This window comes from Rhagoletis zephyria, unplaced genomic scaffold (genome assembly GCF_001687245.7).
Source record: "Rhagoletis zephyria isolate East Lansing unplaced genomic scaffold, Rhagoletis_zephyria_1.1 Rzeph_scaffold_06557, whole genome shotgun sequence".
NCBI lineage: Eukaryota > Metazoa > Arthropoda > Insecta > Diptera > Tephritidae > Rhagoletis > Rhagoletis zephyria.
The window spans coordinates 9,575-22,980 of NW_016163640.1; the positions used below are offsets into that span (position 1 = coordinate 9,575).

At 44.2% G+C, this 13,406-nt stretch overlaps 2 protein-coding genes across 2 annotated transcripts; both read left to right on the forward strand.

Annotated features, from left to right (window-relative positions):
- The first annotated feature begins 228 nt into the window (after window positions 1-228).
- Window positions 229-1,586, forward strand: LOC108373294 (uncharacterized). The gene is made up of 2 exons (XM_017629163.1): window positions 229-1,115; window positions 1,149-1,586. Exons 1-2 carry the CDS (start codon window positions 245-247, stop codon window positions 1,565-1,567), a joined length of 1,290 nt encoding a protein of 429 aa, XP_017484652.1. The 5' UTR covers window positions 229-244; the 3' UTR covers window positions 1,568-1,586.
- Window positions 1,587-2,160: 574 nt separating this feature from the next.
- On the forward strand, window positions 2,161-9,012 carry LOC108373293 (uncharacterized). The gene is made up of 3 exons (XM_017629162.1): window positions 2,161-3,819; window positions 3,868-4,422; window positions 8,977-9,012. Exons 1-3 carry the CDS (start codon window positions 2,161-2,163, stop codon window positions 9,010-9,012), a joined length of 2,250 nt encoding a protein of 749 aa, XP_017484651.1.
- Window positions 9,013-13,406: the final 4,394 nt, after the last annotated feature.

A 13,406-nucleotide genomic window follows, 5' to 3' on the forward strand; every position in this document is an offset into this window, starting at 1 on the left:
GAAAAACTTGTGGCGCCAATTTTAACAAGATAAAAGAGCAGCGAGTAACCTGAAAACATCGAGAAAGATCGAGAAGAGCTGGTGGCGCGAAAAGAGTAAGGGTTGGCGCCAAAAGTAGTCGGCAGAGCCAAAATAAAAAAAGAAGGTTTTGAAGGAGTAGCAAGGGTGGGTGAAATTGCGAACGGAAGACAAGTGGAGTGTCGAGAATTGTGTGGGAATATATGATCGTAGGTTGTGAGATATCATGCCAGGTGGAAGCCAGTATAACTTGAGAAGTCAAGAAAGCCAACAGGGTGTGCAGGATGATACCGACGAGGATGGGAATGCGGCGCAACCAGCCCATATGACAGCAATTATAGCCAGTCTCAACGCACTCACAAATGCAGTCGGACAGTTGAAGGCGGTCACAGAGGAAAGCCAGCGAGACATAGAAAGATTGCGAAACAATATACAGTTCGACGCGCGTTCTAACGTGATTGAAGCAATGCAGCAGGATAGTGAAACCACACCAGTGACGCGACCGGAGCGCTCCACGCAAAATGCAGTGCTAGAGGTTAGTGATTCGGTTACAAAGTTGTATGATCTGCCTATATTTTCCGGTAACACCGAAGACTGGCCGCTCTTCTTAGCAAACTACAAAGATACGACCGAAACGTTTCGCTATAGTAACCGACATAACCTAATGCGGTTACACAAATGTTTAGTTGGTCGTGCTAGAGAAACAGTTGCTTCCATGTTGATCTATCCCGATGACGTGCCGAATGCTATAGCTGAGCTGGAGTTCCAGTTTGGTCGGCCAGACCTTTTAGTGCGAAGCCAGCTTCTTAAAATTCAGCAATTTCAAACTATCGCTGAAAACAAAGTGGAGCAAATTTTAGCGTTTTCAACAAGAACAAGAAACGTTGTTGCGTTTCTAACGTCAGCTAAGTGTGAGCATCACCTCGCTAACACGACACTGTTGGAGCAGTTAGTAACTAAGCTACCGCCAAGCAAGCAATACGAGTGGACCAGATATGCCGTAAATTTAAAGCCGTATCCCACAATTAAAGAGTTTTCGAGCTGGTTAAGCGACCTTGCCAGAGTCGTGTGTCTGATGCCGCCAACAACTGCAATAAGTAGAAGCCAACCGCCAATGATACAACAACCAAGTAGAAGCCAACTTCCAACGACACAGCAACAGCCTCGACGTTTGATGCATCTCGGTAGAGAGTCGCAGCAGGAGCACTCGGGAGGTATGCGATGTTACGCGTGCATGGGTGCCCACTCCATTTCGAACTGTCAGACCTTTTGTGAAATAATGAGCGTCCCTGAGCGTTGGGAGAAAGTGAAAAGCCTTCAGCTCTGCTTTTCTTGTTTGCGCAAAGGACACAACACATCAAACTGTCGCGTTAAAAAGTTTTGTGACACCGATGGTTGCCGTCGATACCACCACCGGAGCCTTCATGAAAGCACAACAGCCGCCGCTCATGCAGATGCAGCCCGCAACCAAGGTGGGGCGCAGCCCATTCTCAACTGTAGGGAAGCCATATCCACGCGCGGCCACCTGTTTAAATACGTTCCTGTGTAATTATTCGGACCAAATGGTAGGGAAGACGTTTTCGCCATGATCGACGAAGGTTCAGCTATTTCATTAATCTAGATGTAAGATGCAGAGATAGACCAGCAACCTACAGCCTTCGCAACGTGTGCACTATCCGTAGCCTAGACTTGCCAGTACAGTCCTTCAAGAAGTTTCATTACGCCCACTTCGAGCCATTGCCATTGGAAGATTATCACGAAGTTAAGCCATCGTTGTTGTTAGGTCTCGACAACACGTCATTGAGTGTGCCATCCGCGACCGTGAAGGCCGATAGCGAAAGTCCAGTGGCCATTAATACTAAATTGGGCTGGATAGCATACGGGCCGACCAGAGCAGCAGTGCAAGCACCGGTAGTTCTACATATCCGCGAGAAAAGCAGCCTTACGTCTTTGCACGAACTAGTTACCGAATATTTTGCAGCAGATAACTTTGGAGTTAATGGATCATCAAAGCTTCTAGAGTCTGAAGAGAATGAAAGGGCGCGCCAGATGCTGCAGGCCAACACACGTCGAGTTGGTAAGCGGTTCGAAGCTGGATTACTATGGCGTACTATTCCACCAAAACTTCCACACAGCTATCAGATGGCCTATAAACGACTGCTAGGTATAGAGAAGAAAATGCGATTTGACTCAGAATTTGCCGCTAAATACAAAAAAGAAATCGCAAAGTACATAGAAAACGGTTACGCTAGAAGGATTCCCGACGATGAAGAGTATATCGACACAGGTTTTAAGTGGTATTTACCTAATTTCGCAGTGCAAAATCCGCACAAGCCCGGAAAAATGAGAATCGTGTTTGATGCCGCCGCCAAAGTAAATGGTATAGCTTTAAACTCCGCCTTGATAAAAGGTCCTGAACATGCTAAGCCATTATTAGACATATTGTTCAGATTCCGCGAGGGAGCAGTCGCAGTAGCAGCAGACATCCGTGAAATGTTTTCACAGGTGCTGATAAAGCAGCAAGATCAACAAGCGCAAAGGTTCTTGTGGCGCGATGGAAACCATCTTCAACCGGTACAACAGTACGTCATGCAGTCGATGGTGTTTGGTGCCATATGTTCACCTTGCATAGCAGAATATGTTAAAAATAAGAACGCAGAAGAATTCCGCCAGCTATATCCCGACGCCGGTGCAGCAATAATAAATAGTCATTATGTTGATGACTTCGTAGCCAGTTTTAGAGATCAACAAGAAGCCGAAAGAATTTGTCGAGAGGTCGTATTCATCCACGCCGAAGGAGGTTTTCAACTGAAGTCTTTTGTGTCGAACATCAGAGATATCGAGGTCAGCCTGAACAAAGAACCAAGAACAGTATCACAGCCAGTAAGCTTAGAAAGCGTAACCAACCACGAAAAGATATTAGGAATGTATTGGAATATGGCAACGGACTCGTTCGAATTCCAATTCAAGTTTCATCGTATCCCGAAACCAGTATTAGAGGGAATACGAGCACCAACGAAGCGTGAACTGCTGAGCATAATCATGGCAGTCTTTGATCCGTTTGGTATTCTCGCAGATTTTCTACTATTTAAAGTACTGATACAAGAAGTATGGAAAAGCCGCATTGAGTGGGACGAAGTGATTCCAGATAAACTTCAAAACAAATGGTTTGCCTGGTGGGGCGAGTTTAAACGCGTTAACGAAGTCCGGATCAGACGTTGGTATTCGCCTCAATTGCAAGCAGCCGTATCGATTCAGCTACACATAGTAGTAGACGCCAGCCAAGTTGCATTCGCCGCCGCTGGTTATTTTCGAGTCACCAGTGCAGAAAATTGTGAGGTCACATTTGTAGCCGGTAAAACCCGAGGTGCACCTCAAAAGCTCTTGTCCGTGCCAAGATTGGAACTGCAGGCAGCAGTATTAGGCGTGCGATTGGCCAAACTAATCTGCCATGGTCATAGCATTCAGCTTGACGCGACAATTTACTGGTCCGATTCACAAACAGTGCTACATTGGGTCAACTCCGAGGAGAGAAAGTTTAAGCCCTTCGTCGGCCATCGCATCGCCGAAATACTATCGTCGTCTACGCCTCCTCAGTGGCGCTGGATACCTACTGAGAAAAATACTACTGATATTGCTACTCGGCCAAGATGGCCCCCGAAGGTCGAGATGTGCAGTTCATGGTTGCGAGGTCCAGAGTTCCTACAGCAGCCTATGGAGTGTTGGCCCATCTTATCCAATAAGCCTTTACCAGACCAGCTACCAGAAGAAGTCCAGCCGTGCTTCGCCATGCATATCGAGGTAAATGATTGTTTACTTAAGTTTAACCGTTTTTCGTCTTATTTAAAGTTGAAACGGGTGATGGCCTGGGTTCAACGAGCCACCTGCAAATTTTTGAAGCACGTCCGTGCGCACCAGAACGACGACGATACGCGGTCGAGCGGAGCGCTGACCGCCAGCGAACTCAATAAAGCCGAACAATTTATAATAAAAACAGTCCAGAACGAGATTTACGCCAAAGAAGTTGCAGCGCTCAAAAACTCAGCATGTCTCCACAAACAAAGCACCATCTATGCGCTAACGCCGTTCTTAGATAAGGAGGGCATTATGAGGATACAAGGTCGCATCGACGCAGCCGCAGTTTTGCCGATAGAATCCAGGAAGCCGATTTTGATGCCGAACAAACACATCGTCTCAACACTCATAATGCGCCAGTACCATGAAAACATGCACCACCAGAATTCTGCCGTCATCGTTAACGAAGCCCGCCGAAAATATTGGTTCCCTCACGCTAAGTCGTTGCTCAACGCAGTTCAACGCAGTTGCAACAGATGCCGAATCGACAAAGCTAAGCCAGCACCGCCTCTCATGGGCCAGTTACCCGAAGACCGCGTCACACCATACGTCAGGCCCTTTACATACACGGGCGTCGATTTATTTGGCCCCTTTAATGTTGCGATAGGTCGCCGAAGAGAGAAAAGGTGGGCACTGATATTCACTTGCCTTACCACCAGAGCCGCGCATTTGGAGCTGGCGCACGATTTATCGACAGATGCCTTTCTCTTGTGTTTGCGGAATTTTGTCAACCGCCGGGGAACGCCAGTACGTATAAGAAGTGACAACGGGACGAACTTCATAGGCGCCCAAAGAGAACTGAAGGATGCGGAACGAATTTTAGACTTTCAACGCATCGACAACGAAGTCGCCCAACGCAACATTGAGTGGAGATTTAACTGCCCTTCTAACCCAAGCTCCGGAGGTTGCTGGGAGAGACTCATCCGCGTCGTGAAAAACTTGCTGCACAAAATTATTCAAGACGAAGTACCGCGGGAAGAAACGCTAAGGAGCGTGCTAATAGAGATTGAAAATATTTTAAATTCTCGACCACTGACAGACGTGCCCTTGGCATCGGAAGAAGACGACCCAATAACGCCGAACCACTTCCTTATTGGGTGCTCTAACTCTACTCAAACACCTCAGTCAGCAGACGAGAAAATTTGCCTCAAAAAGCAGTGGCACATTGCTCAAAACCTGAAAGACCGGTTCTGGAAGCAGTGGATACGGCACTACTTGCCACAATTGCTGTTACGTCCAAAGTGGCACGATCGAGTGGAGCCAATCAAGGTAGATGACTTAGTCTTAATCTGCGATTCTCTACTACCTCGAAGCCGGTGGCAGAAAGGACGAGTAGTCCGGGTGTTTACAGCCAAAGACGGGCAGGTACGAGTCGCCGATGTCAAAACAGCTGGAGGAGTGCTACGTCGTCCAGCCTCGAAACTTGCCGTATTATGTTTAGAGGGTGAATCCCTAGGCGATTCACGGTGGGGTGGGGTGTAAGGGCACCCTGTGCCTCTTAATTTCCCTTTGCACAATTTGCCTTTCACACCATTATTCTTCACATCACTAGATGTCATTTCTTATTTGTGATGATGGAAGACATTTGCTTGCACCGAAAAAAGGACAGAAGCAATTTAGACAGCAGCCGACAACGACGCGCAAATACAATTTGGAAACTAACCATATATTCAACTGGCCATACATTCAACCACAACCACAACCATACATTCAATCAACCACATTCATCTTGCTTCAAAATTCTACATTTGGAAACTTTATTCGGCTTCAACATTTATCGATATCAACGTTTGTAAAATTCACCAAATAAATACATTTTAAAACAGTACAATATACAAAAGTCGTGCATTGTGTTAATCTCGTCATTTTGCCATTGCTCAAAGGCCGCCTAATATTTCAATAATTAAATTTTATATATTTTTGCAATTTATATTTAAATGGATTTTGTCAGAGAATGAGCTATACCTTCACAAAAAAGCAAGAGAAAAATTTTTGGATTAAAAGAACATTGCGAATATGGTAATAATATCACTGGATGATTTATAATGCGGGTCAGTACATACATACATGTTGGTAAATGGTTGTTGTTGTTGTTGTTATAGCGGTTAATAAGCCCCACTCGGGCCGGTTCATCCGTCAACGTTGGCGACTGTTTCAGCAAAGGGGAGGCCCAGGAAGTGTGTGACTTCCACAGGGTATGTCCATAAGGACAGGGGCGTCAGCTGGGTGGGGTTCTCAGGGCATGTGAAGAGGTGCCGAGAGTCATGTGGCGACTCTCCATATGCCGGGTATTGGTTGGGCACATCCAGTGTTGCCATTATTTGTTTTCAAAAAGCACCAAAAACTTGGAAAAAAAGCGTTCTACTACAATAAAAGCACCAAATTTTTTTGAATCAAGGGATGCTTTATTCATAACATAATACCGAAGTACTGCACATTAAAACTAGTATATCTCGAGAAAGTAAATTTGAATCGCATCAAACGAAAATCATACCCTTATTAGAAATGAGCAAATAATTTGATGTTTTATTTATCAAATCAAACCTCAAATATCGCTAAAAACCGTGCTTTGGCACTTTGAGGTTAGGATATCTCAAAATTCTAGTGCTAGAGCAATTGTGAGGCCAGATTTGGATTCAGCACCAAGAAACGCTATGTTTTAATCAGGTGAAAAAAAAACAAAATTTGTACAAATAATTAGGAAAGAAAAAAGGAAATACTTAACTTACTTGCGTCCTAGCATTTACAACGCGAATAGAATTTAACAAGGTGGGTTTGACACTTCAGCTTTTTATCAATCATGGTTGTATTTTAGTCCATTTAAATTTGTAGATTCTTGTAAATTCAGTGCTGCCACAGCCTTAAATATTTCAAATTATTTCAGGTTTTAACTATCTCGAAGTAATTTTAGTTCAGAAAAAAGAGCTAAAAAAGGTACTTGGCACTAAATAATTTTTATTGGCGTTATAATTTTCAAAAAGCACTAAATCTAGTGCTTAAAGCACCAAGTTGGCAACTATGGGCACATCGTCATTAATCAAGAACGATAGAATACAAGATTGCGCATTCCCGCAGAATGGCATTTGTGGCAACGGGTAAACAAAGAATATGGTGAAGAACAATGAGTTGAGAGTTGTAAATTTGCAGTGAGAAAACGTGTTTTCTTCACGATTCACCAGTTTCTCAAGTCATCTTTGAATAGAGCAAATTAAGCACAACTTTAACAAAAAATATACAACCACTCTTGAAATGTGTTCAAAAGAATAGGTTTTATTAATTAACTATTTATAATTTTTGTGTTTGTATTGCAGGTGCCGTAAAAGTGATAATAAAAAAAATGAAAAAAACTGCATTTGGTGGCTTTACCCCAACGGCTGCTGCAATTCAACACACGACACGACATTTTTATACAGTTTTTATTACAAATAAAACGTTTTTTACTTTAGAACGCACGAATTACTTCGATTTTCACTTGAAAGTACACAATACGTTTGCAATTCGTCTCCTTTTGTTTCTAAACAAAAAGTTTGTTTACGTATTGCCATAAACGTCAAAGTCGGCAAAATTAAAGTAGCGGTTCTCAGGTATGACCCTGCCAGTAATTGGAAGAGGATTTTATCGCCTATCTCCCGGATGTCACTTCTTCGTCACTATGGGCCCTGTCACACGGTCAGTATTTATTGACGTGATCCATGGTGGAATAATAACAAGGTGTTGTCGGTAGCGACGTGTTTGTTGTAATTTTGACAAGATCGGCATGCTTATTTTCAGTGCTGCCGATCTTAATTTTTATGCTACTATTCGTTAGGAAATAGTATCTAAAATGTTCCATTTTAGTAATTCGTTTTATCGCGATTTTTAAAGAACTTGGTGTCTTCAGATGGATATTAGTATTTAAAATTGGTGGATTTGTATGTTTTTTGTCCTCAAAATGTAAAAAATAAAAGATATCGTGGTTATCAATGGAAAAAGACGTACACAAAAATCGTATGGAAAGGCGATTTTTATATTAAATAACTTATGCTGCATTGTCATAATACTGAGCCAATTGGACTACTGATACACCTGAATAGAGTGACTGCATGGTTAAATTAGGAATTCGCTTATATTATCGATATTTATCTGTTTTAATCTATTTTAAAAATAATTTACACTCTAATAGGAAATTTCCTTGTTTTACCGCCTTTACTTTTTTAAAGTTACAATATATGTCCAAGCTGTGTGGAGCTGCCGATACAAACATATATTCAGGCTTATAAGCCTGTAATTATACATTTTTCTACATTTAATTTGAAATAGTATGCACCAACGGATTAAAAGTAGTAAATAACTAATATCTTTTCTACTACTTTAAAATGCGTTACCGGAATAGACCGGCCGAAAAAGTGAGGTTAAGTAACTGACAACACCTTGTTATTATTCCACCATGGACGTGATCCAAGTATCGCGATATTTATTGACGGTGTAGCATGCAGTATTGATGGATCGTGATCCATATCGCAAAACTCCTAAAAATTTTGAAATCTGGATCACGGATCGCAATACCGTCAATAAATATTGAACGTGTAGCACTTTCAAAACGCGATCCATACATTTCGTCAGTACATCTTTTACTCTCATAATGCGAACATCGGCTCTGCCTTCACCCTCGGGGCTTAAAATCTTTCAAAACAAATAGAACAAATTTTAATTAACATTGGAAACTTTAAAATAATTGTGGAATGCATTATCTGTAAATTATACGTACAAAATAAAAATATTTTCTTGCGTCATAATAAGCGTTCAGCACAAAAATTATGCAAATACTGACGCGATAAATATTGAACATGTAGCATTCGTGCGCGATCCATTAATCCATCAATATGGATCGCGATCCAAATATCGTGATAATTACTGACCGTGTGACAGAGCCCTATTGGAAGTTATCAAAGCGATAGTAACTCATTTCACAAAAACAAAAAACATTTCTGTCGCTCTTCTATCTTCTGAAGAGGAGCTCGGACGAATTTTACTCTTTGAAGTTTTAAAAATTAACAAGGCAAATCTTGAAAGTTTAATCAAGTAAAATTATATTTTTGTTTTCAAAATTTTTTTATTTTTCAGTTAACGTGCAAGCAATCATATTCGAATAACAAATAATAAAATTACGTTTAGATTTTAAACAGATGCGTTATTCGATTTATTATGTCAATGCCTTTTTACCATACATTTTGGAACTGCTTTTTAAAATGTTTAGTTGGAATTTCATAAAATATAAGTGCGTTTGAGCTAGCAATCTAAGCCGAAAGCAGGATGAATATGGCGTAAGTAACTCTGCGGCTTTGGTTGCAAGCTCAGAGGTACCCCAAATTTCCTATTAAGTTTTATATAAAAATCGGCCATGATTTTCACAGAAATGTCGTGTCGAATTAGTAACTTCCGCAATAGAAAATGCTGGCAGGGGAGTTAAGCCTGCTGCAATATTGTGGTGCGGGTCTCCCGAGGCAGACAAAGTTCTGTCTCGTCCACGTCCGGTGGTTGTGTGCCCAGAACGGCATTCACAGGGCGGGAGTCTACATAACTCGAGACTGATTCCCTGTGAATGCCGCTCAGGGCCTGTCGGTAGGCTGAGGGGTCCAGAGGTTATTTAATGAACCTCTGGACTTCGTCCGGCAGTTCGTAGAGATGCCCCCTGACGTGCCTTGGCGAGGGCTCTTCTGCAAGCAGCTGTTTGCTGGGATGGCCACGTCTGTGGCTCCCCACAAGGAACTGCTTGCAGAGCATTATGTTATGCTCCTTGAATGGGAGCATCTGGGCCTCGTCGTGTAGGTGGTGTTGGGGCGTCATCAGGAGGCATCCGGTCGCTGTTCGTAGTGCCGTGTTTTGGCAGGTCTGTAGCTTCATCCACTGCGTCCTGCTAGTCCCAGGCGACCACACGGGCGCTGCATAGTTTAGAACCGGCCGCCCAATTGCCTTGTATGTTACCAACAACGTTTCTTTATCTTTGCCCCAAGTGGTGCCGGCCAGCGACTTGAGGACATTGTTGCGGCTCTGTACTTGGTTGGCAATTGCGGTTGTATGCGCAGAGAAGGAGAGCAGACTGTCGAAGGTAACTCCGAGACTTTTCGGGTTATTCACCGTCGGTATTGTTACGCCATCAACGTGAATACCCAGTTGCAGTCTGACCTCCTTCGTCCAGGTGGAGAATAGGGTTGCCGAGGATTTCGCAGGGGATAGGGCAAGGCTGCTTGCAGTAAAGAAGCGAGAAAGTTCTTCAAGATAACCGTTTACTTTCGTGCACAAGCCAGCAATTTCATTCCCAAATGCCATGATCGAACAATCGTCAGCATAAGAGACAATATTGATACCGTCTGGTGGTTGAGAGGCTTAGAGATGTAATAATTAAACAGTAGCGGGGACAGGACACCACCCTGTGGTATCCCCTGTTTAATTTTACTTGGCTTGCTGGTTTTGTCTCTGAAAATTACTGACGAATGTTGACGACTCAGGTAATTCGCCGACCACCGTTTGAATCCCTGTGGGCGAGAGGAGGCCTCTATGTCTTCTAGCAGCGTTGGTTGACTGAGAGTGCCGAACGACTTGGACAGGTTCAACGCTACTATAAGAGTAATCTCACAGGGGCGGTTTCGGTTAAGGCCACGAGTTATCTGAGTGTTTATAGCGTTAATACCATGTTCTGACCGACATCGAAAACATGTTTTCGTTGGTAAAACTGGTTTTTGACCTAAAACTTGAGTTTTCGTCCATGTAAAACCTGTCAAACGAAAACTAGTTTTCGCTGAAAATCACTTGAAAACTCACGATCCACTCATTCCAATCGGTGTCTGCACTAGTTTTTTTCGATTATTTATCGATGTGGAAGTCATATTTTATCATCTTTAATACGCCATTTCGGATTTATTGTTAATTGGCTGGCAAAAGTAAAATTAGAATGAAAGTAAGAGGTTGCTAATGAAAAGAAAATGAAGGAAAAGCACTTTGGTTTTGTTTTTGTGGAGCAAAACTGTAATCAGAGGATGTAAGAAATGTCAACGAAAACACTGACAGCCAGTGTGAACAGCCTTCAGTCCACAATCCCAAAACATGTTTTCAAAGTGTTTTCGTTGTCGGTCAGAACATGGTATAAGTGCTGTTGTTGTACTATGCACTTTACAGAACCCATGCTGATGCTTCGCTGGGGTCAGGTGGCTCGTGAAATACGGAGTAGCAAGGCCTCTAGTGTCTTCGCTACCGGGGAAAGTAAGGTTATCGGGCGATAAGACTCTCCATTGTTGGCTGGTTTCCCCGGTTTGAGCAGTGCGACCACTCTCCCCATCTTCGATATGTCTGGAATGGCGGGAGTGGCCATAGACCGTTAGGTACGCTACTCCCACAGGACCCAAATTTTTCAGAATCAACATGCATATTCCGTCGGGTCCAATGGCTTTGGAGGCTTTCACCTTCCCGATGGCTACCTTTACCTCACCGCTGGTGAAAACAAGAGGCGCACTTGGTTCTGGCATTTTGTGCAGCCTTCTGGTCAATAGACGTTTGGCTTTATCTACCGGAGGATGCAGAGTAAACTGCCAGCTAAAATAGCTCGCGCATCGCTCCGGGTCCGACGAAGCGTGGTCACCAAAGTCTATTTCGACTCTGTCGTCACGCTTCGTCGGGTTGGACAACGACCTCACGGTTGACCAAAGCTTACTCACACCAGGGGCGAAGTTGCAGGTGGTCAAATGCTCTTCCCAGTTCTTCTGCTTATGTACATTCACAAGTGGCCGAATCTCCGAATTGAGATCCCTGATACGGGGATTTCCGGGATTGGCCTAACGAAGGTTGTCACACTCATTGGTTAGAACAGCCGCTGCAGCAGGAAAGTTCGGACGTGGATCCTTAATACATCCTGCTGGGATGAAGCGAGCTGCAGCAGCAGTGACAACGATGCGGAATTTACGTTCACCTATGTGGACGTCGGTTGATATGGGTAGTGCAGTGAAGGCGCTTTCAGTAACATCCGCGAAGCTTTTCCAGTCAGCTTTGGAAAAACTGACATAGGTCCGGTGATTCGCGGAAGCACACTCGGCAGGTGTATCAATCGAGATAACTATGGGCAGATGATCTGATGCTAGGGTTAGCATAGGTCGCCATGATACGCTGTTGATCAGACCAGCGCTGACAATTGTTAGATCTGGCGAGCTGCAGCAGCTGCCCATAATCCTGGTGGGTGGGTCGTCGTTCATTGTGCAGAATGTCGAGTCGTCTATCTGCTCAGCCAGATGTATTCCCCTACAATCATTTGACAGGCTTGAGTGCCAAAGATCGTGGTGCGCGTTAAAGTCGTCAACTACCATACGGTTTTCACCTCTGAGTAGCGCACCTATTTCAGGGCAATATTCCGCCGGGCAGCTGGTGACAGGGGCATGTATACGTTAAATATTTCGAGCTCAACGTCGCCTGACCGGATAGCAATACCCTGACATTCTAGGATGGTATCCCTGCGGTCGATGTCTGCTTCAAAAAGACGATACTGCACGGTGTGGTGCGTGATGAACGCTAAACCTCCACCATTGTCTCGCTCGCGATCTCGACGGTGCACGTTTTATCCGGCGCAATTGAACAAGGTTGAATTGCCGTGCAACTTCGTCTCTTGGACCCCAGCTATTAATATTCCATGCCTTCCCATAAAGACAGTTATCTCCTCGATCTGGACTGACAAACCGAGCAGATTGTTGAAGGGACTAGGAGTTGCCGGCGGTGGTGTGGGCTATTGTGTTAGTGTGTGTATCTCTTGTTGTGTTGTGTTGGGGTGTAGGTGTGTTGGTTGCGTGCTGCAAGGGCGGGTGGTGGTTGGCCGTGGAGGCGGTCCGGTTCACACAGCATGGGGCCACGAACGACGTGGTCCATTGCCGGTGCGTACGTAGCCGCGAGCAGTTGCGAAGGTGACTCTACCCGTCACAGGCATTGAACCTGACCGAGGTGGAGTTTGTGTGCAGTCGTATCTGGCATACGCAGCAGGTGTAAGTTTCTGGCCCTGGGTTGGACTCAAGGCCAGCCCTGAGCAGAAGGGTACGGAGCAGATGTAGCCCTAGAATAGAGCAACGTTTGACGGATTTCGCTGACCTAACCGGGGTTAGATCGCCGAAATAACAGCCCTTGTTAGGGTAAAACCCGAGTAATTCCGGTACGTAGAACCGGCTGTCGTGGGAATGTGTAAATGGTCCTATGAATTTGTTGAATGAGTAGATGTTTTTTCAGGGTTTCATTTAGAATAAAATGTTTAACGATATATGTCGCTGTATCGAGTTTTGTTCTCTTAAATATCGAAAGAATCGAGTAGGGCGAATATCGACACTTGTGAACTTTCAATTATAGTGGCCATACACGACGAACATGTGCGCGCGCATGCTTACTTTGCGGTGCATGTTCATCGTTTGTGGGGCGGTTCAGGAGCATACTCCCCAAAAATCAAAAACTTCTGATTTTCAGTGAGCATGCTCGTCGTTTGTTGCGTGTTTTGCGAACATTGCATTGGAAATAAAAGCAACAATCTC